General features: G+C 43.1%; 1 protein-coding gene across 11 annotated transcripts; it reads right to left on the minus strand.

Annotated features, from left to right (window-relative positions):
- Positions 1-4,761: 4,761 nt before the first annotated feature.
- On the minus strand, positions 4,762-22,249 carry CCDC15 (coiled-coil domain containing 15). 11 transcript variants are annotated; one of them, XM_088658230.1, is made up of 11 exons: positions 22,186-22,249; positions 20,113-20,344; positions 19,051-19,200; positions 17,809-18,015; positions 16,579-16,695; positions 13,510-13,647; positions 11,892-11,996; positions 10,016-10,119; positions 7,875-8,141; positions 6,929-7,077; positions 4,762-5,486 (listed from the first exon to the last, which is right to left on the minus strand). In XM_088658230.1, exons 2-11 carry the CDS (start codon positions 20,296-20,298, stop codon positions 5,368-5,370), a joined length of 1,542 nt encoding a protein of 513 aa, XP_088514356.1. In that variant the 5' UTR covers positions 20,299-20,344; positions 22,186-22,249; the 3' UTR covers positions 4,762-5,367. The 11 variants fall into 11 exon arrangements, with proteins under 11 accessions (XP_088514356.1, XP_060139094.2, XP_034995976.3 ...); XM_060283111.2 differs by having other exon boundaries at positions 13,510-13,650; XM_035140085.3 differs by having other exon boundaries at positions 13,501-13,650.
- Positions 22,250-22,419: the final 170 nt, after the last annotated feature.

A 22,419-nucleotide genomic window follows, 5' to 3' on the forward strand; every position in this document is an offset into this window, starting at 1 on the left:
CCTGTAATTCTGCCAGCTCTGCAGACTGAGGTCTAGTGGGCATATATGGGGAAAGGAGGTTACTGTTTTGTACCAACGACAGGGAGATTAAAAGATGAGTGTTCAACTAGAATTATGACGAGGCCAATAATTTGTGGTAGCTATCATATTTATCTCCGTAATCCCATTTCCACTTCACCTTTCTTTCCTACAGTGGAAACTTAGGGTGGCCAAATGCATCAAGTTCAACCCAGTTACAGGAAGGCATTAAAAAAAAAAAACTTGTTAGATCCTGCTGACACAGCTTCCCGGCTGCCCCTTGGTGCTTGCTAAAACTATTAGAAGCAGCATTTGAGAGAGGATACTGGAAAGACTTCGCTTTCCCCCAGAGCCTGCCAGATGACCACTTATCCTTGGTGATCTCTGCTTCTCCATGCAAGGCCTTCATCTTTCTGCCTTGTGCATAAAATACGATTTAAAAGTATTAATTTATTAATTAACTAGTGTCATTGAGCCCGTTAAATAAACAGGTGCTAGAACATATGTGAGAGGAGCGGTGGGGCCGCGGCCTTCCCTCCCTCTCTGCGCTCGGCCGAGGGGCGCACCAGAAACGCAAGTAAACAAACTCGCTCTCCCATCGTGCCCCACGGCCGAGTGCAGAGAGGGAGGGAAGGCCGCGGCCCCGCTGCTCCTCTCACGGGCCAGGGAGGGTTGTGAGGAGGCGACGACGGACCAAGATGGCGGCATTGGGCTCCGGCATCGGGCTCCTCCTCATCGTCGTCGGGTGGCGTAGCTGTTGCGGCGGCTGCAGCAGCTGCGGCTACGGCGTCCAAGTGTCTCTGCGTTCCAACGGAGCCATGGGGCACATGCGCAGTAGCGCAATCCCACGGACACAGGGACTGGACGCGGAGACACTTGTACTTTATTATATAGGATTAATTTATTGCTCCACTCCCCCCCCATTTCTCCCCATAACTAAATCAAAACCATCGCTTAATCAGAGAAAGCGGGTGCTAGTTTGTAAATGTTTGTCGCAATAAATCTGTTAGTCATAAAGCCACCGCAAAACTCATGTTTGCTTTAGCAGTTATCCCCTTTTTTCTTTTTTTTTGGCCTCAGGTCTCAGCCCAGTCCTTTAACTTTTTAATTCACTGTTTCAAAATAAGAACCCAGACCTACAGATGTAGCAGAGGGAAATTAAACAACAGTGGTACTATATGCTTGAATGTCAAAACTTATGTGTCTGAGAGACGGTCCCTGAAGTTTTAAGATCACAGGAAGCTGCCTGGGTTCAGACAGTTCGGTATTGTCTGCAATGATTGGTATTGTCTCTCCTGGATTTCATTCAGAAGTATTACCAGTCCGACCTGGAGATGCTGAGGATTGAATCTGGGACCTTCGGAATGCAAAGCAGATGCTTTGCTTCCCCAAGCTCTATAGTAGCTGAACACTTCTTTGGTTTTTTGTGACAAATTCAACAGCTTCCAATGTAATGTGAGTTTCATAGCAATACAGTTGGACCTTGGAGGTCGAACGGAATCTGTCTGTTCGACTTCCAAAACGTTCAAAAACCAAATCACAGCTCCTGCAGCCAATCAGAAGCTGCGGAAGCCCCATCGGATGTTTGGGTTCCCAAAGAACAATCAGGGTTTGTGGCGTTCGGGAGCCAAAACGTCCGAGTTCCAGGGCGTTCGGGATCCAAGGTACGACTGTAGTTTCTGTCCCCTAGTTGTGGCTTGGAATGATTCACTCCCCAATGTTTTAATAGTCTACTCTATTTGTTCCCAGCTCATGTCCTCCTGCAGCTGTTTACCATATATACTTTTGTCTGTTTCCTGCATATATATATATTTAAAATATATACCAGCTTGCTAACTTGAAAACACATTTTAATGTAACAAGGGGAAGGGGACATAGGAGCCAACTCCATGGGGCTGTGGGGGCTCCAGCCCCCCCCAAAAAATGTTTGAGGGGGCCACCCCCCACAAAGCTGGTGGGCATTCCTGTTCAAATGGTGTGTACTACATCATGTGATCGATTATGCAGGGCGGGGCATACTTGGGCCCCCACAATATTTTATTCAAGTTGGCACTCCTGGAAGGGAAAATTGAGTTGGACCTACATTGAATTGTTTTGACAAGCTCTTCCTACTGGATGAAAAGCTTTAAAATGGGGTTAAGTTGGGCCTGGAAATGGACAAAAACAGATATAAACAACATGTGCCAAACCCCTGCCCTCTGTCTTTGGTCAGAGCTCACAGGGCAGAGGTTTCTGAACACTTTTCAGGAGTAAAGTAAGCAACAGAACTCCAATCTAGATGTAACTAGAATTATGCACAATTATAGTCAAATCTGTGCCCTTCAAGATTCACCGCAAGTCAAATCACTAGGATAAGTTGTGCAAATGCCCTGCTGGTCGCAGCTGCCGCCATCTACAAATACTTCAAAAACGTAAACCTAAATTGGTCCCACCAGCACTTTTTGCCATTTCTCTGAACCACTTTTATTGTGGTTGGTTGCAACAGACACAGAGGACGATCCAACGAGAGCTGTAGGGTGCAAAACCATCGCCTCCGCACCAAAAAGAAAACAAATGTAGAAGAAATGGGCCTTTTTGTTGGATTTGCTGCAGAATTGGAGAATTCTCACCAGCAGTTTAAGGTCTAACTTTTACTAGTGTCAACTACGTGCAAATCACGTGAACATCTACACAGATGGAGAAAAACACAGGCCCCACCCAGCAAAGTTATCTCAGGTAAGTTGAGACAGGGGAGAGGCTAATTTCTTGGAAAAACCCACGCTCGGGCAATAAATCCCACACCCTGTAGCATGAACTTTCCATATACCTCAATCCTAAACATTTATGAACCCATATTTGCTGGCAGTGCAGGTTATTAGAGGGCTCATTGCGCTATGCAGGTACATCCTATGTGCCATGTCGTCTTTTTAGTACATCTATCCGATAGTCTTCACCTGGTTTAACCGACATGGTCCCCGTGTCCTCAGGGTAACTTTGATTTTCCTATACCTATCACTTTAGCGTAGCTATCAAGAAATACTCGACCAGAATCTAAGTATTTACCATGGGCCAAGGTTAAGGATGGCCATATCTGAATCCAGACTTTGGATTCAGCTAGATCCTGAAGTGCCGTAGGCAAAACAGGAACGGGGAACCTGTGGTCTTCCAAATGCTGTTGAAGTATACAGTGGTCCCTCAACTTACGAATTTAATCTGTTCCGAATGCACATTCGTAGGTCGAAAAGTTTGTAAGTCGAAAAAAACAGTTTCCCATAGGAATGCATTGGAAACGGAAAAATTCGTAAGTTGAGAAAACCCCATCTAAACCGCAACGGTTTTCCTTTCGGATGTCGAAAAAAATGTAAGCGTGCGGCCATTTTTTTTCATTCGTAACTCGAAATTTCGTAAGTCGAGGGACCACTGTATTGCCCAGATCCCTGGCAGTTTGGTGATGCTGGCTGGGGCTGATGTGTCCCAATATCTGCAGGACTACAAAATCTCCTTTCCCCCACTCTGTTGACGAAGTTGGCCAGGCTCCGACCATTTAATCATAATCATAGGATTGTACACTCATATTCTTTTCTGACCCCAACACATCAGCCACGGCAACTCTCAGCCAGGTTGGGTCCGTCTCAGACACCACAATCTATTTCATATTACTGATGAGAATATTAAAAAGATGTAGTAAATGGAAGGTTCCATCTTTCACCCATTTTCTTTCTTATCCAAGATAACTCAGATCATAGATACCAAAAGGAAAGGGCTAAGTAACGATGCAAGAGAATTGTAATAGTTTGAACCAAACAGATTTACTGCTATTACTTGCATGTCTAGGCTTCACCCACATCATGGGCATAGTTTAAGTTTAGAAAAATGGCACTGCAGTTTGATTTTGTGATCAAGATGACACTATAAAGTATAACAATATAAAATACAAGTGACAATATAAACAAACAAACAAACCCATCTTTCTAAAATACATTACTTCTGTAAAGCATAATCGATGACCTAATCTAATGGCTGTCTTTCTGCAACCAGCTGACAACAAATAAGTCCCCCCCCGAAGACAACCACCACACACCTATTGTAGATGTGTTCAGAGTAGTTATGGGAGGCACTTAACTACCACACTGAATAGAACAAGTCTGGAATTCAAACTGGACATACTGCAAGGGGGTACCAAACACATACACTCTAATTCTGGGGGTAGACTAGCAGGTTGTATGGCACCTGAAAAAACCCCTATTCTTAGTCATTCACATATTATGGAAAAATTACAACCCCCCCCAAACAACAATCACACTCTACTCCTCACATATCACTGCATTTGTGGTTGTTGTGTCACAGCAGAGAAGGGACTGAAAGGGACAGCCGATAGTAGACACCAAGGGGGGGGGAATGGAAATATTTTTGGGTCAACACCAGAGTACTATCATCCTGCAAGGTAAAGAATGCTCCTTGTTATAAATACTAATCTTTACAGCTGGGAAGGCAATGAATTAAAACAACCTGGCATCTCATAACAATATTTTTTGCAAGCAACAATTAAAGGCTTCACTTCAAAGTTTCGCTTCTTAGAACAGTTTGAGAAGCAGAATGCGTCCAGAAGTGTCCATGCCCGAAATAGGGATTCAAATTATCAAAAAGGGAAAGGAAGTTGTAAGACTCTTGCCTGCCCTCTTAGTTTCTAAATCGTGGACTCAAATAGAAAATCTGGTATAGCAGCACCTTCAGAAACATGTTGAATCACATACTTTCACAAAATTTACATTTACAGAAATTCTTTATTCATCAGATCTAAACACCGCTAAGCATCATCGTTATCAGCACCAAGTATCCTTTGGGAATGATCACCTTCTTTTGGAAACTTTCTGCATATTGCAGTTTCACAATATGCATTCTGAAAGCCTGGAGGAGTTTTTCTTTATATATAAAAAAAAAGCAAGAAAGAAGAGGCTTGTAAAATGGACAGAAAATAGATACAGCTGCTCCTTAGAGCCTCTCACTCAGCATCAAAAGCAAAGCTTGAACCATGGAGTGCAATAAGTTACCCTTGCATATGCTTGTATGCAGAAGTACGTATACAGGTCTGGGTTTGGCTGATCCAAGTCCTCTTTCCACGCATTATAGGTTCCATGCATGAGGTTTTAGTGTTTGACATATTAGTAACTTGTAGGATGAGATAAACACCCAGTATTGGCACAAGAATGGAAAGGAAGTACCTTGGGGCAGAACTCCTTTCCAATTTATTTTTATTCGGACCTGGGCCACACTCCAGGAGGCAACAAGACTTGCATGCCAAACACCTACTTGCAGACAACTTGACTAAACTGCCAGGGCGTTGGGTGGAACCAATTCCGAAGTCCTCTTTCAGGAATTCTTAGCACGAGCATGTACGGTAGCAAATGTATGAACAGCAAGTCTTGTGTTTGAACCCCCATCAAAAACATTGCAAGATGAGATGACAGATTGCAGAGCCTGAGCATAAGCTGAAAAAAATAATGGAACAAAATTAGCTTTTGGTATAAGCTTGGGAAAAAGAAAGAAGAGGTGGGGAGGAGGTGATGGAGAAAGCATGATAAGAGGTTTCTAAAATTATACGTAGTGTGACAGTAGATAACTTCTATACCCTCTCCCACAGTATAGGACACTGATTCAGTACCTACAGAAATATTTTTTCCATGCAATCCATAATTTGAGTTCATTGCCACAAGATGTGACCACTGGCTTATTGAGTGCTTTAGGTAAGTCCATGGAGGGTAGGTCTGAAAAAATGGCTATACTAAATGCCACTAGATAGATACCAGTCGCTAGCAGGCAACCGTGGAGAAGTGTTGTGGCCTTCATATCCTGCTTGTGGTTAAACCGATGCAGCTGTTAGGCACTGCCAAGAACAGGATGCTAAAGGGACCTTTGCTCTAATTCCCCAGGGCTGCTCTTATGTAAATGTTGTTAACTTGGATACAGTTAACTCAGAATCGGTATTGTTCTACAGCTACTTGCTGAATCAGGAATTGAGCAAAGAAGACAACCCCTTGCTTTTGACCAAGATGCGCTTCCCAACGTAAAGAACATTCACAGGATCCATGGGAACTGCCGCAGCGCCACTGAGCAGCAGGCACGGTTTTAGCATGACCGCTCAGAGATGCAGCTGCTAGGAAGACAACAGTTTGGGGAAATAGTTTAAAGTTTCAGAACAAGCTAAAAGGCATACACAAGTGCTTGCTACATTGCAACCTTGGTAGAAGAGTCTTGGCTTAGAATGCATATTTGTGGATCCAGTACAGTGGTACCTCGGTTTTCAAACATAATCCATTCCGGAAGACCTTTCGAGCTCCGAAACGTTCAAAAACCAAAGCATCAATTTACAGAAAACTCAATACAGAAGCCGCGTGGCATGTTCGACTTCAAAAAAAGTGTTTGAAAACCGAAGCATTTACTTCCGGGTTTATGGTGTGCAAAACCCGAAACATTTGTCAATGGAGATGTTGGAAAACCGAAGTACCACTGTATATATCCAACCACAGGCTTACTAGTAAAAACAATTTGAATGGCAACATTAGTTGCTTACCAGCAGCTGCAGCCTAGTCTCAAAGCCCTTCTACTCACAGAACTAAGATGTTCTGTAGCTTGAGCAGGGCTAATGGAATACCCCAAAGTATTCCCTATATGGAAACTATGAAGAGAAAAGGATAGTTGAAAAGAAAATGCCATGGGATGGATGTTTAAGCAAAGTCATTCAGAATAAATTCCAGTTGGTATCTGGTTAAAAATCCACTGGCATTTCTGTCTTTCATGAGACTGCAACCTACTCTGCTAGGTACTAGGTGTTTCAAAATACGCTGGTATCCTCTTCCACATGAGGAATGCTAAACAGCTGCTGGGAGGAGCAACAGACGCCAGTAATAAAGAATGTCAGAAAACCTTGTACCTTTGTGATTTTTGTAGAACACACAATTGTTGGCGCAGCTATCAGGATGAGAGTCCCAGAAATCCGTCCCACAGAAGCACAGCAGAGGCAAGCTGATATTATACTTTTTGATCTTCTCTCGCATCTGGGCTCGTAATGCTTCTACATATCTGAAACAAAACACACACAAAAACACTCTTACTTTTGTCTACTAAAAACAGATAGAAACTAACTTTTGGCCCTGAAAAGGAACCCCCAAAGTGGTTTACCAACACAAAGCAAAGCCAGTTTAAACAATAACAGGATTGATGCATTAAAGAAAAAGGGCCAATCTTTAATGAAGAGCTGTAATAAAAATGCTTTCACAGCCTGCCTAAGGGTATTCAGGGATGAGGGCAGCCTAACCTCCCAAAGGGGTGTTTTGTGTGTGTTGGTGACTGATGGCCTTACGGACTGGCCAATTATTAGGCCTTGCGATTAGGTTGCCCAAACGAATATGGGGAGCAGGCACCTGGGTTCATTGCAGTCCTTGAACACTGCATTGACCCACATGGCCACATAGCCCTGTAACCACCACTAACTTTGGTGGTTGGCTGCGTTTGGCTGCAGCCGTTGCAGTGGCTTTGCTGGCTGCCAAGAGCTGCTGCAATTCCTCTTATGACTTGCAGGGATGTTGGCTGATGTTGCAGGCTGACTGACCACATAGTACCTAGCTCTCAGGAACACCTGGGGTCTACTGGAGTTCAGCTATCTTTGCCAGTATGTCCTCCCTCTGAATATGGCTGCTGGGGACAAAACAAGGGAGGGGAAGGGCTCTTGTCAGCACACTGCGTTGGTTTGCCATTGCGGAAAAAGAGATGCTAAAAAGAGAACTAGATGGGCATTTGGTCTGTAGAACGTGCTCTCTGTTGCTGCAGCTGGGATTTTAGGAAGAGAAACAAAGCCCCCCTCGAATATTTCAGCTCACCTAGAATATTCTTTATTTCTCTGTTGCCTTTCCGCTACCTTTTTCTTCTCCAGCATATCTCCCAGTTTAAGATGTTCCAGTTTTTCATAAGCTTTCCCTTTGGCATTAGCATCTCCTTGGGAGGCCCTCTCTTGTATCTTCAGTTCCCCTGCCTGGTATGTCTCCTGTATCCTCGGTTCATTGTCATAGTGCCTCTCTTGCACCCTTTGCTTCTCCTGCATCCTCTGTTCCTCTGCATGGCGTCGAAGTTCTTTTTCCTTCTTTATTCTATGGGCAAGAAGTGTAATTCTATTTATTCTTTCACAAGATCACATGCAAAAAGTGCAGGCATAAGATTTAGAACAGGCATCCCCAAACTCGGCCCTGCATATGTTTTGGGACTGGTCCTGTTAGCTAGATCACTGGTCCTGTTAGCTAGGGATGATGGGAGTTGTAGTCCCAAAACATCTGGAGGGCCGAGTTTGGGGATGCTTGAATTAGAACAACATTCTCACTTCTGCTGTTACATTCCTGTGTGGAATACAGTAATTTTAAGATGGTAAGCACTGGTTAAAATTCAACCAAACTTTCCTTTGGCTCCAGCATGGTCCAGGCTTGGTAAACTCTAAAAAATTAACAGTCCCTAATGTGTTTCTGTACTGTGAGCTGCATGACACATTACATGTTACTACCATCTTCTTACTTTGCCTGTCTACATTCAACCTCTACTAGGTGTACTCCAGAGCAAAAACATGGGCCATGTATGGTAGCATCCAGGAGCGACCAAGTCCTTGCTTCAAAACTTAGCCATGAACTCATTAGGTGGTCTTAGGAAAGAGCATCTACAAAATAGGAATACTATTGGTCTAACCCAGGGTTTCCCAAACTTGGGTCTCTAGCTGTTTTTAGACTACAATTCCCACCATCCCCGGCCACTGGTCCTGCTAGCTATGGATGATGTTAGTTGTAGTCCAAAAACAGCGAGAGACCTACGTTTGGGAAACTCTGGCCTAACCTTATAGTGATGTTTTTGAATCCTAAGAAAGAGCAATAATCAAGTAATATTAATAAATCTGCACAAGTCGATTTTTAAACAAATTATTTGTTTAATTCATAAATAACATTTATATTATGCATATCTTCAATAAATCCCCAGTGACAAATAACCATCAAAAAACCTATGCCAAAAAATAAAAAATCAAGGATCGGGGGGGGGGGGGAACCCCAAAGGTGACTGAAAAACAAACATTTTCCAACAAGCTGGATTACTGGCAAACAGGGAGCCAATGTAATCTCCCATAGCAGTGTGTTCTGTATATGAGCTGCTACTTTTTTACTCACTTTAAATTATAAACTGCTTTAAAAGCTCCATCAAAGCAGTTATTAGCCATAAGTGCTAAATGGAACTTCCACATTCAGAAGCAGTATACTGTGGACAAGTGGATGAGGCCTAATGCCCCCCTTGTGGACTTCCCAGACACACCTGGATGGTGACTGAAAACAGCAGGCTGAACTATATGGACCTTTGTCTGAATGAGCAATACAGTGCGCAATACAGATTTGTTGCAACTGCTGCCAACTCGCTAAATCAAAGCTATTCAAATAGAGAGGAAAGGCACAAGAACGTAAAAACATTTACTTAACAAAGTCATGCTGCTGGAGGAAAATAATCTCATTTGACACTTCTCTTCCCCCTGCAGCAATTTCCTTAATATTCAATATTTAAACAAACTTTACTGCATCATAGTAAAATTTTCATCTATAAAAGCCATGGGAGTATTGGCAGGCCAACCTTATCCTAAATAATTATAAAAAGATAACTAACTCCTCCCCACCCAGCTAGTAAACTGAAACAAATATGCACAAATCCGCCATGGAAGTACAAGATTCTTCACGTGTTATCGAAAACACAGCTGGCTCAAGGTGCATTTTCCTTGGGTGATCTCTGTACTATGAGGAGACTGAAGGAATCCACCTGGATGCATTTGATGTTATGCTGAAGAGGCTCTAATTAATTATAAAAATTATTTTATCGTTTGGCAATTTCTCCCTTTTTATCTTAACAGCAAAAATGTGTTTACGGTTTTCAGTGACTCCATGGCTGCCATGATACGGCCCTAATAAACTGAGAGCAAAAAGATGGTCATGTGTGGAACACGTACTTCTCCATTTTCCTCTGCCACTCCTTCTGCCTTTGCTGCTCCTTTACTTGTTCTCTTTCAATATCCATGAAGAGGCGCCTGTATCTCAGGTACTGGCCTTGGCGCTATAGGAAAAAAAGACGCATTTTAGAGCAGTAGCGGACACGGCACACTTACCATGCTCCAGATGCTATACAGAGAACTATTAGCAACCATTCCACCTGGCTGCAACAAAGAGAGAGGCTTGGACTCACTGCCATTTAGCTGCCTCTCTGCCTGAATTCTCTCCGTCAGTAGCTATTCCGTCTACTCACAGAACCTTTACAACAGTGAAGAATTTTGTTTTTTTAATGCACTTATTTTCACAGTGTCCTGCTTTTCTCTTTGTGCTTTCGAGTCACATCTACTAGACTGCCCATCTGTGTTTGTTCCTTCATTTTTGCAGTGACAAGGAAGCATCGGGTACTTTATCATTACTTTAACAAACAAAACTGAGATTCCAGAAAGTAGGGATTCACTTTTTCTGGATTAAATAATCTAGCATTTAAGAGTACATGTTGCAAATACCCCAGGATCTTGAAAGTGCAAAATGCTTATCTATAGAAGCGGCTGCCAGGGCTCTTCCTGTACAAAATCTAACATACTACATACTCTTATTGTTTAATAAGAATTTTTTTGGTGCTTGTCCCCACAAGTGTATTTACAGAGCTCAATAAAGTGGCAGCATTCTGCAACTACAGTCATGGTATTACAATTTATTGAAGTGGTTCAGTTACAAGACACAAAGACCTCCTGAACCAGGTTTCCCTCTGCTGGCCAGCATTTAAATCACAACTCTGTATTTTGCTGTGACTCCTTATTTATGAAAGTGGAAAATTCTAATGCCTGGTTTATTCTCAAGTTTACCCTTGGGTTTTAAAGAACTCACACTCTGCCAGTCACTCATATCTCATTCGAAGTCCCAAACCAGAAATGCATCTCTGTTTATTTATATTGCCTGCTCTGGAGATGTTTTTATAAAAGAGGTAGTACCAAAACTGCATTTTAAAAGGTTTTGGTACGTTAAGTACAGGAGGCAGCACTTAAGCAACTCCATGTTTGAATTCTGGCAGCACTAGAGATTTATTATAGTGAATCCAGTTAGGAAAGTTTACCATTTGTCCGCTAACCAGCTGCTAGAAAATAGCAGAAGTGTGAACTGTCCTTGCCCATCCCTTTCCCCTTACTTACAGCTGTTTAGCACCATCCTAGGCCTAAGTCCCAGTAATTTAGGATGTGGCAGCAGGGCTTAATGAAGCAGCATAGCCACATCATCACCCAAAGCCCATAGGAAGGCTGGGGGAGGAAGAGGAAAGGAAGGAAGGAAGGAAGGAAGGAATGTCTCTTTGCTAAGCCAGTTCTCAGGCTGGTGCAGCAAAGAAGCACAGATTGGGCTGTCTACCATCACCTGAGAGCAGCTGGGACATTTCTGAATCCAGCAAAACTTGTGTTGGCCCAGGTCTGCTCCCTCACCTCCCCCAAAACAAGTGGTTTCCGCTTGCTACTCCAGCAAAATGGGGCGGGTGCAATGGGACTCTCCCCTGCCATCAATAGAACTCCCCTGCTGAAGGCGGCAAGCAGAGGGATACCTCCATCTCCTCCCAGTACAGTAAATTGGGGAGCTGGATTCCTCTGCCCAGCTATAACCAGTGGCAGTCATATTTTTATAATGATGACACGTGTGTGTGTGTGTGTGTGTGTGTGTGTGTGTGTGTGTGCTCGCACACACACTGACTCTCAGTCCAATGTCCCTTAAAAGGTAAGCAGAGACAGAGGATCACAACTGCTGTCACCACAGCCTTGCATTGTTTCCTCATGAAAATTCATTTGCAAGGTAAATTAATACAAGACTGTATACCTGCTTCTTTGATTCTTCTTTCTCTGTTCCAGACCAGAGTACCATGGCATCTCGAGGTTCATTGCCAACTGTGGGATAGGTACTTTTCAGTATCTCATTATTAACCTGCAAGGAAATCAGAGCAAGTAGCTAACTTCTCACCTTTTGACATACATCATTATAAAAGGCTTCCTCTGAAGTTTTAACATATAGCCCTTCTCCTCTCTTAGACTTTGTATTTATATAGTTAGATATTGATATAAAACCCAGCAATGGACATGATCCAGCCACAGCAAAGCTGCTGTTCACTGAAAAGGTTCATGCATCTGCTTAATTTTCTCATGGATGTCAATGGGACTTTAAACTGTTCAGCTTTGGGGGGAAACATATCCCATGTTTGATGTAACATTCTAAACTTCTGGTGTGCAATATTTTAGGTTTATTTGAGTCCAGTAAGTAGTCTGGAAGCAGGCATTAATCTTATTGGTCCATTTTATGAGAAACCCATAAGAGAATGGGGCATTTATATAATAAACATACTTTAGGCTGTAAATGTTTAAAGAACCATTGCAATGGATCAAGTAGATGTAGGAATGTTAAGGAAGGTGAGAGAGGATATATTGTTTTGATATTATCCCTCCTCACTCATGCTAGTGAGTAAACAGCAGAGCACATTCCCTTTGTAACTTACTGGAAGCAAGTTGATGATTTGTTAGAATCCTTTAATTAAGCAATTTAGTCTGGCTTGTCCAGTCTGGATTGTTCCTGTTAAGTTTCCCCTTTATTTCCCTCTTAAAATAATAATAATAACACAACACAGTCTTCTTTGAAAGAATAAAGTTTTGCTCACATTCAGCTCACAGCAGTAATCTGAAGGCAGGCTTTATCTTGTGGTTACAGTGAAAAGAAGTCTGAGCTACATCTCAGACTTTCGGCTTGTGGGCTCCATCCTATGGGAAGGTTGAGCCATGCACTGGCTGAGAGTCCAAGAAAGTAAGAGTCCAAGAGAGAGAAATGGTTGCATGGCCAGCCCTTTTAGCTGGTCAGGTAGGGTCACGCCTATCTACCTGGTCACACACAGGGGGAAGAAGCTCCAGAGCAGGTATGACAGGAAGTCCTCCCTGTCTGGAGCCACATTCCTGTGTGTCTATTCTAGGCAGCAAGAAAATGTTGTACTTGACTGCTCTAGTAATAATACATCCCACAGTATATACCCAACCCAATATTCCAGGGTCTTTATTGTTAAGACTGTCCTATAAAGCAGGGGTGAGAAACTTGTGTCCTCCAGACATTGTTGGACTCCAACCCCCCCCCCAGCATCCCTTTCCACAAGCCATGCCATGCTCATCCAAGCCATGCTCATCCTCATCCCTGCAATAAAGAGCGGTTCAAAATTAGTCTAGCAAACTATAGGAAAGCAAGCATCTGTTTGCAGCTAGGAAGACATAGGAAGTATCATGCAAGCCATGAGAAGAGTTTAATTGTCTTCCTCTCCTTCAATGTCACAGCCTCTCACACAAGGAAATAGGAGAACAGCAAGGGCAATATTCTCCTGAAGCAAGTGTCTCTGCTGAACACAGAACTAGTACAGCTAACATCAGCTGCAAGACTGGTATTGGAGAAATCTAACATTCTCTACTGTATAGTATGAGTCTTTGTTCCGCTGTCCTTGTTCCTGCTCTCGAAGTTCAGCTGGAAGGTCGTGGTGTCCCACAAGAAGAAACTCGTCCCTGTCACCCTCTTCTGCATTGCCTGGAATTGTCTTGGGAGATGCTGGCTTCTAAACAAAATTGAAGACATTATTTCAAAAGCCTGTTACATGAGCCTGCTGAGACTGAATAGCTGTACTGAAACGTGCAAGTCATTTTGCACTGCATTAGCCACTTAAGGGCAGGGACACGGGTGGTGCTGTGGTCTAAACCACAGAGCCTAGGGCTTGCCGATCAGAAGGACGGTGGTTCGAATCCCCACAACAGGGATTGCTCGGTCCCAGCTCCTGCCAACCTAGCAGTTCGAAAGCAGATAAAAGTGCAAGTAGATAAATAGGTACCGCTCCAACGGGAAGGTAAACGTCGTTTCCGTGCACTGCTCTGGTTCGCCAGAAGCAGCTTAGTCATGCTGGCCACATGACCCGGAAGCTGTCTGCGGACAAAACACTGGCTCCCTTGGCCTACAGAGCGAGATGAGCGCGCAACCCCAGAGTCGTCCGCGACTGGACCTAATGGTCAGGGGTACCTTTACCTTTACCCACTTCCGAGAGTTTTTATTTTTATTTGAAAATTGGTACATGTAATATTCAAAATAAACACACAAACCAAACAGGGGAGATGGTTTCCTCTTCTGAAATCCTGCCCCAGTCTTGAGACACAGTAGCCTGGTTCACATGTCACATTAAACCATAGTGTGTATTGAGCAAGCAGCATACTCAAAACATTCCTATAGTACTCTCCCCTGCTCCTGCTGTGCCACAGACGAAGCAAGCTAGAGTCCAAGGAAATCAACCATTAATTCCAATTCAGATGACCCAACAAGCCAGACTGGCTTGTTTTGTTTAATGTGGTATGTGAACTGGACCGGGATATTGGCAGATCCATGTGTCAGGAACAGGTAAATCATTTGCCCCGCCTCCAAAAATCCCCGGGCAAAACAGTCTTAAGAGAACAAAGTCCCCCCACCCCACCCCAGCTGAACTTTGAAGGGGGAATAATGCTACAGGAGAAATCTGCCATTAAAAAACCTGCTTGCTGGAAAAAAAATATATGGAGGAAGGGTTTAGTTCACCTTTTTCGTCCATGCTGTGCCTTAAATCACAGATGAATTTCCCTTCTGTTTCATAGGGATTTGGCAGGGCCTAAGTTGGGTCATGCCACTGCCACACAGACATTTTCAAAAATGGCAAAACATCACTCTTAACAGGGCAAGTTTCCCACATAAGAGCTACAACTTTCACCTGATTGCTTGATGTTGTAAACAGCTAGATAAGCTATCATAAGATCATGTTCTCATCACTTCAGGCAATTACCTAATAGGAGATAAGGCTAAACACACATTTGGTATCACATTAAGTGGACTGTCTGAACTCACCTAGCTAAAGTCACCCAATAGCAAACTTTAAATACATCTCTTGGTCTGAATGAAAACTCGCACTCGTTGTCCTCTGGGCTGGTATTACTTTGAGATTATGAACAATTATGTTTTTAAACAGAAAGCTGATTAGTGTTAGGAAAGCTACATAAGGCTTTAGCACATAGGTCGGCAACGTCCAGCCCATGGGCCAGATTGCAGCCCATGAAGGCCGTTTAACCGGCCCATGAGCTGCCCGGTCACCGAGCCACGCGCTTGGCAAGTCCTCCACGTGCTGCGCTAAACCGGCGCAGCGCGGCGTGGGGGACTCACCGAGTGGTGCCGGAAATCACTTCTGTGCATGCCCAGACACGATTTTTGGCTTCCGGACATGTGCAGAAGTGATTTCCGGAGCCCTGGACATGGGCAGCACGGCACCAGAAATCGCTTCTGCACATGTCCGGTGAATGTCCAGCCCACAGACAATTGTCCGTGGGAATCATCCGGCCCACGACCGGGAAACGTTGCCAATGCCAGCTTTAGGAATACTGGCCCTATTATCTTAATGCATAGTTATGCTAAAGATTCAGAAGTGGTAGAATCCAACTCATTCTTCATTTATCACAAAATCAGCTTCCTCTGTTTGTATGTCTGAGGGCACTGGAGAAGATTAGCATGGCAGAGAACCCAGAAGCACAGAGCAGGAACTGAAAATAAAACTGGTAAGTTGAAACTCAGAGATTACCTATACTTGTCTATTTACAATTACTCCCAGGTAATTGTATAAAGGACCACAGCAGTGATGGCGAACCTATGACACGCGTGTCAGACGTGACACACAGAGCCCTCACTGCTGGCACGCGCCCCATCGGCCCATTCACGCTGTTGTTGTCTCTCCCCCCATTTGTTCTCCTGCTCCTCCTACAGCTTGTCTCCGCTAGAGCTTGTCTCCACTACAGCTTGTCTCCACTGTTAAAACCCGGATCCTTTTTTTGTTGTTGTTGCTGGTAGCCAGAGATTGGTTTTTAACCCTTTCTCTGCTGTTTTTTCTGGCGCTTTGGCAGACTATGATTGGGTGTAACAGCGTTCGTTTTTTAACCCGTTCTGTGCTGGGTTTTTTGGCGCTTTGGCAGACTATGTCGGTGCTGCGTGCTAGTTCCAGCGAAGGTATTATTCATCATTTATTTCTGTTCTCTTCCCCCCCCAAAAGCACAGCAGCTTTGGGGCACCCCCCCAAAACAAGCAAAGCAACTGTTGCACCCCCCAAAAAACCTCCAAAACTTTGGTCAGCAGCTCCCCCAAAAAAGCTCAACAACTCTGGGTACTTTGTGATAAATAAGGGGTTTTTGTTTTGTTTTGTTTAAATAATTAGTTTTTGGTTTATTAAATACAGTTATATATTACAATTATACATTTTTGGTACCGTATTTAAACTATAAATATCGCAAAATTATGGTTTTTGTCTCAAAGTGACACACCACCCAAGTTATGCTTGGTTTTTTGGCGAATTTTGACACACCAAGCTCAAAAGGTTGCCCATCACTGGACTACAGCCTCAATCATGCTTCAGAGCTAGCCAAGCAGGTTATTGCAAGACGATATTGCAAAATGTACCAAAATAGAGAGTATTTTCTCCAGTTGTCACCTGTATGCTTGGACGGCTCTCCCAAGCACCTCCTGGAAGTTCTGGAGCAGGATCACTTTCTGACACAGATTTCCGGGAAGCCAGCCTGCGACGGACCTGTTGCACAGTTTTTCTTACCTATGAAACAGAAAATATATAAAATACTACTCACATAATCGAGAATTATAAGCAGGCTCTTTTATTTTTATCTGACTGCTCTTTTATTTTTATCTGCTCTTTTATTTTTATCTTATTCAAAAATAGGTGGCCTACTAATAGAAAGTATTGATTTCTGGAAGTGCTTTTCGTTTTTTCAACAGCCTAATGAATATTTAGTATTTTGTTTTGTTAAGTCAAGAAGAGCTAGATAGAAAATATGTACTTGCAGATTTGAGCTTGCTGTGCAGCTTGGAAGGTCTGTGCAAAAAATGGTGGATGGGGGACAGAGCATTAAAATAATTCTGGAACAGACTCAAACAGGCCTCTCTGAGCAGCATGCTACAAGTATTAAAGTCTGCAACCAAGGGCCCCATGTTCTACTCCCTAATGGATCTTTGTCTTGCAATGAACTGCAGAGCCCCAATAACATGCTATGAAAGCACTGATAAGGCTTTCTTCTCATGGGGCATTATAAGTGTTACACAATATGTATTGACTCGTGTAAATGTGCTCATCAGCAGGTCAATACACACACAAAGAGTAAGTAGCACAGTATGTACGCATGTGAATCTCTGCTTGGGGTGAATCTCTGCTTGGGGTTATCTCTACCAGAACTTGCATTTCATTTTGAATGTTTTCAATCATGTCGCCTATAGCCACAAAAGCCAAGATCCTGTACTTCATGTGTCTGTAGCAAGTATGAATTGCCTTCCCTGAGCAATACAAATATTTCTGCATTTATCTCACATTTTGGGCAAAAGTCAGAACAAACATGGTATTTTTAAGGACTGATGTTTTTATTATGTTTTTAGATATGTTGTAAACCGCTCAGAGTGGCTGGGGAAATCCAGCCAGATTGACATTGTATAAATAATAAAATTAATTAATTAATTATTAATTATTATTATTATCCAGGTGCAAATAAAAGTTGTGTATATATCAGTTTTGCATTAGTAAAAAAACATTTGCTGACTATTTATTGGATACTTAAGATACTTAAGGACTGAGGCATCATATGCCAATGAGACTTAAACTTAAAATGCCCACAAAACTCAACAGAGCAAAAGGTTGCTACAGAGAGAAAACACTCACAGTTTTAGCATGCTCTGAAAACTGAACATCTAGCACCTTTTCTTCCAAGTCCGCCTCGTAATCAGGCTGCTGAACAGAGTTGATTTTATTACCAGAACTACAGATAGCAGAATCGGTGTTATGTCTGTACAGACACGTGCTTTTCTTGGGGGTCAATTGTAATGCAGAATCTGAAAACCCTATCACAACAGAGCTTTCTTTAAGAGCCTACAGAAGAAAAAGGTAAAGAACAACAGAGTAATAAGAAGACGATAGATACAGTACATCCTAGCCTACTTTGTTATAAGCAATGATAGTCATTTAAAGGGTTTGGATTGATAAAACTGACCTCAGAGGTCATACCTCTTTATCTTTTCTTATTTACAGTGTATTCTAGTGATTCTAACACCGATATCAAATTGTTATTTTCCTATCTGGTGATAAAGTAAAATGGGAAAACAGAAGTGAGCATATTTGAGAGATGTTCCAAGGTGTGGTCTGAAGGCAAATGAAGCCGCAAAAATGCTGAAGCTAAGCAGGTCTGCAAAGGGGCAACCTGTGCCCCCCAAACTCTTTTTATGTGGTCTCTAATACCCACCGAAGCAGTCCCATTATTTCATGCCATAAAAATCCCTTCCTTCCTGTTTGCTCCTATCGGTAATTTTCCCGACCTTTAACAATGTTTTCCACCTCTTCCTATGTTGTTTTGGAACAATTTGGAAGGACAGCACTTTATTTTATTTATTTTCCATAAGTCATTTATATTTAACTTTGTACTGACTACATGGCTTGGTGAAGAAAAAAATTGTCCGGAAGCCAGAAAGAAATTACTTCTACTTGCTTTCCTGACCAGTAGCTGTATTAGTTTGCTGTACTTTTATAAATATCCTCCTTGTGCTCATTTAGGAATGATTCCATTCAGGGTAGTCTTTCTTCTGGATTATTTAATCCAGAACACTTTTGTTTCTGGCTCCTCTCATCAGCAATGCCATGCAGCCCTCGATAGATGACACCTGAGGGAACATGGTCCTTGACAGGGGAAAAGGTTGCACTCCCCTGATGTCAGGGGCCATAGGTCCTAGATTAATGGAACTCTACAGCTTGGAACATCACGATGCAAGTTATCACCACAAATCCTAAAACCAAATTGATAATATTTTCCATTGCACATAGGCTTCTACTTATAAAACAATGTTACTTGCAAGGAAAGAGTCTACATGTGTAGTTAACAAAAGAAGCAGATATTAGGAGACACTGTCTTACTGCTTCATAGGACTTCTGAAGCTGGTGTTTTCTCCTCATCTTGATGTGCTGGTTCACCCTGTGCTTCACCTCCTCTTGAAAGCGTTTCAGAAGCCTCTCTTTTTCTTTTCTTTGTTCTTTGTATGCTTCTTCAATTTGAGCTGCTGCAGCCTAAAGAAGATTGAAGATTGTTGAAACCAAGAGTGGGTGGAAGGTAAACTCAAGTTCATCCGTGAAACATTAGCCAATTTTGCGTAGAGCATCTAGTTGGTGGGATTCTTGCAAATAATGCTGAACTAGATAGAAATTGGTCCGATCCCACAATGCACTTCTTAACAAAAAATGCAGTCTTAGCATCACCTTGCACAGATTAGGTATTCCTTAAATGTTACTAGATCCCAAGTATTCAGTCTTGCTTGGAACTATTAATACACTGGCCCAGATCCCATGTTAATGCTAAGGCAATCTATGGCTTAGCTGCAGGTAGCATGGCCAGGGAAAGAGTGAAGTAGTCACAATTTTTGCTCTCGCTTGTTCATACTAAGCAATAGTTTGGCTTAGCATTACATGTAAACCAGGCCACTGACAGACAGTAAGGTTTGTGTGTTTTTGTTTGTGTATGTGTCTTTAAAGGGAGACCAAGATCACCCAAGACTCAAATATGCCTGCCTCTGGTTTTAAGAAAGTTATTCAGAAAGAGAATGGCATATCACCAACAACATAGGATACACAAGTTATGCAAGAATAGAAGCTGGGTTTGTAACATAATTATATAACCTAGATTTCAAGAAAATATTTTTTAAAACAAACAAACAAACACACATACACACAGACATTACAAATTACATTACAAATATGAGGCTTTGTTAACATTCTCAGATAGCAAATACAATCCTGACATTCTGTAGTTCCTCATTCAACACCCCCACCACCAGCTCTAGAGAGTTTGCCAGCTGGAGAAGACAGCATTGGGCTAGATGGACTACCGATCCAGCTCAGTAGAAAATATCATATTTCAGAAAATGATGTTTTGGAGCGTTCAAAAATACTGTAGCATATGGGGTGTCCTTTCTTAGTACTTACAAAAACTGTGTTCTCGTTTTGCTCTGCATCATCTTGGGCACTCTCCACCCAAGCCCCAACAGCCACCACACGCTGCGTCCTCTCTGCTAACACGTTCCAGTTCACTGCTGCTGACTGAGGCCTCACTTTTTCCTCAGTAGATCTCCAGGGATGCTGCTGCTGCTGCTGCTTCTTGGAAGGTAGCATCTCAGCAGCAGAGTAACTTCAAATCAGGGACATCTGGAAGGAGTCTCTGTTGAAATACAAGATTGGGCTCAAGATCAGCTTCTAGTTGCACTAACACACCACTACCAAGTCAAACTTAAAATGTTCAAATAGGGAAGGGGAGATAGACCTGTGGCCCTCTGTATGTTGTTGGACTTTCAACTACCACCAAACCCAGAGACCATGGCAGTTTTATACATGCAACTCCCCATTTGCATGGGGTGTGTGTGTGTGTCACATCCCAGGTCACCCATTCAAAAAGCCTGCAAACAACCCATTCCATCCCTGCCCTGCCCCTTTTGTTACAGGTAGGTAGCCGTGTTGGTCTGATGTAGTCAAAACAAAATTTTAAAAAATCCTTCCAGTAGCACCTTACATAGCTGCCAAGTTCTCCCCTTTTTAAGGGAAATTCCATTATGCTGAATAGGCTTCCTCGCGAGAAAAGGAAAAACTTGACAGCTATGGCACCTTAGAGACCAACTAAGTTTGTCATAGGTATGAGCTTTCATGTGCATGCACACTTCTTCAGATACACTGAAACAGAAGTCACCAGACCCTTATGTATAGTCAGAGGGTGGGGAGGGGTATTACTCAGAAGGGTGGTGGGAATGGGTGATTGGCTGATAGGAGTAGTAAACCTGTTGAAGACTGTTAACGACTGTTAATGACTGCAATTGGTCTTGCAGGAAAAAGCAAGGGGTGAGGTGCTAAAGAAAGCTTTATCATGTATAATGAGTTAAGAATCCAATGTCCTTATTCAGACCAGGTCTCTCCATGGTTTTAAGCTTGGTAATGAGTTGGTAATGCCCCTTTTGTGACGTTTTCTGGTCACTTCCATCTTTGGCGCGATGCATGACTGTGCAGTCATGCATATACCGGTATTGGATGTGCCTAAAACGGTCTAGAAGGCCATGCATTCTGCATCCCTCAACTGGGGTCACCAACTGGCATGAACCCCAGCCTAGCCCAGCTTGTGTTTCTTTAACAGAGTTTTGATCTTCAAAAAATCAACTGGAGAAGCTTCTCCAGATTGTCATTTACGGTAAGCAATTTATAGGCAATTGTTTATAAGTTTATAAACAACTAGCTGGCCCTGCCACATGCCCTTTTTACATTTATATAGATTTAACTATCACTAAGCAATGTGGGGTCGAGATCACCTGATCCTTACTGAAGATCAAACTGCTGTTAAAGGAAGAGCTTATAGGAGCAAGCACAAGAAGTGGACAACTCTCCCTAAGAGACAAGGTAATCTTGCTACCTTAAACAAAAAAAAAACCTATTACTTTTAATAACCTCAATTCGTGCACACTTATGCTTAAACCTTCTTATATAGAATCCTGCTTTTTACATGTTTGTTTGGCTTCCTCTCTCTGTAAAATATCAAAACACAAAAAAGGAGTTGATTTCTTCTCCCGCAAAAAGTTCCCAAGAGTTTTTCGTGGTGACAGGCAACCTTAGAGGTAAGGCTTTCTGCTGCTCGGGATTGACAACTACCGGTAGCTAGATCACGAGAAAGACGAAAATGGGAGGGGGAAAGGCACCTTAGCTTACTCCTGCTTCCTTCATCAACACTAGGAGCTTTTCCACAGAATGGAACTAAAACAGGGTCCTTATGTCTACCAGGGTTAAGCCTATGTTTCCAGCATTTGTATATACAAAACTGCTTTAACTTTTCTTTTTAAAAAAAGAAGAAGAAAAAGAAGCTTTAAGCACTTCCCACCTCCAAGGAAATCGCGTTACCAGAACTTCCCCCGGGGACCGAGGCTCCTTGCAGGACGTTTTGCGCCCCTCCGCTTCTCCCCACAGCATCCCGGAAAACTGCCTCCGCCGTTGTCATAGCAACTCCCTCCGTCCCCACCCGCGTACCTGCCCTCACGGACGCCCGCCGCGACGGGTGGCGTCTGTTGCCACGGCAACCGCTTCAGGCCTCGTCTCTCCTTCCGGCCCGCCCCGAGCAAAACTCTTCCCCAACCGGAAGCGGGATGCCAGAACCCCGTGCCCCCTTCCTCTCCCTCCCCTCCCAAACCGTTCTATTTTTGAAAAATGCCGCTTCCGCCCCGGCAGCGTTCTGGCCCCGCCTGCTCCCTTTACAGGCAACCA

The sequence above is a fragment of the Zootoca vivipara genome, chromosome 14 (genome assembly GCF_965207765.1).
Source record: "Zootoca vivipara chromosome 14, rZooViv2.hap1.1, whole genome shotgun sequence".
Lineage (NCBI taxonomy): Eukaryota > Metazoa > Chordata > Lepidosauria > Squamata > Lacertidae > Zootoca > Zootoca vivipara.

What these genes read in the sequence shown, in the direction of transcription:
- CCDC15 (XM_035140085.3), bottom strand. Translation starts at nt 20,298, where the DNA reads ATGCTACCTTCCAAGAAGCAGCAGCAGCAGCAGCATCCCTGGAGATCT. An exon ending in AGAGCCGTCCAAGCATACAG is followed by an intron (nt 13,651 to 16,578) that starts GTGACAACTGGA and finishes AATTTTGTTTAG; the next exon opens with AAGCCAGCATCTCCCAAGAC. An exon ending in CATACTATACAGTAGAGAAT is followed by an intron (nt 11,997 to 13,500) that starts GTTAGATTTCTC and finishes ATTTCCTTGCAG; the next exon opens with GTTAATAATGAGATACTGAA.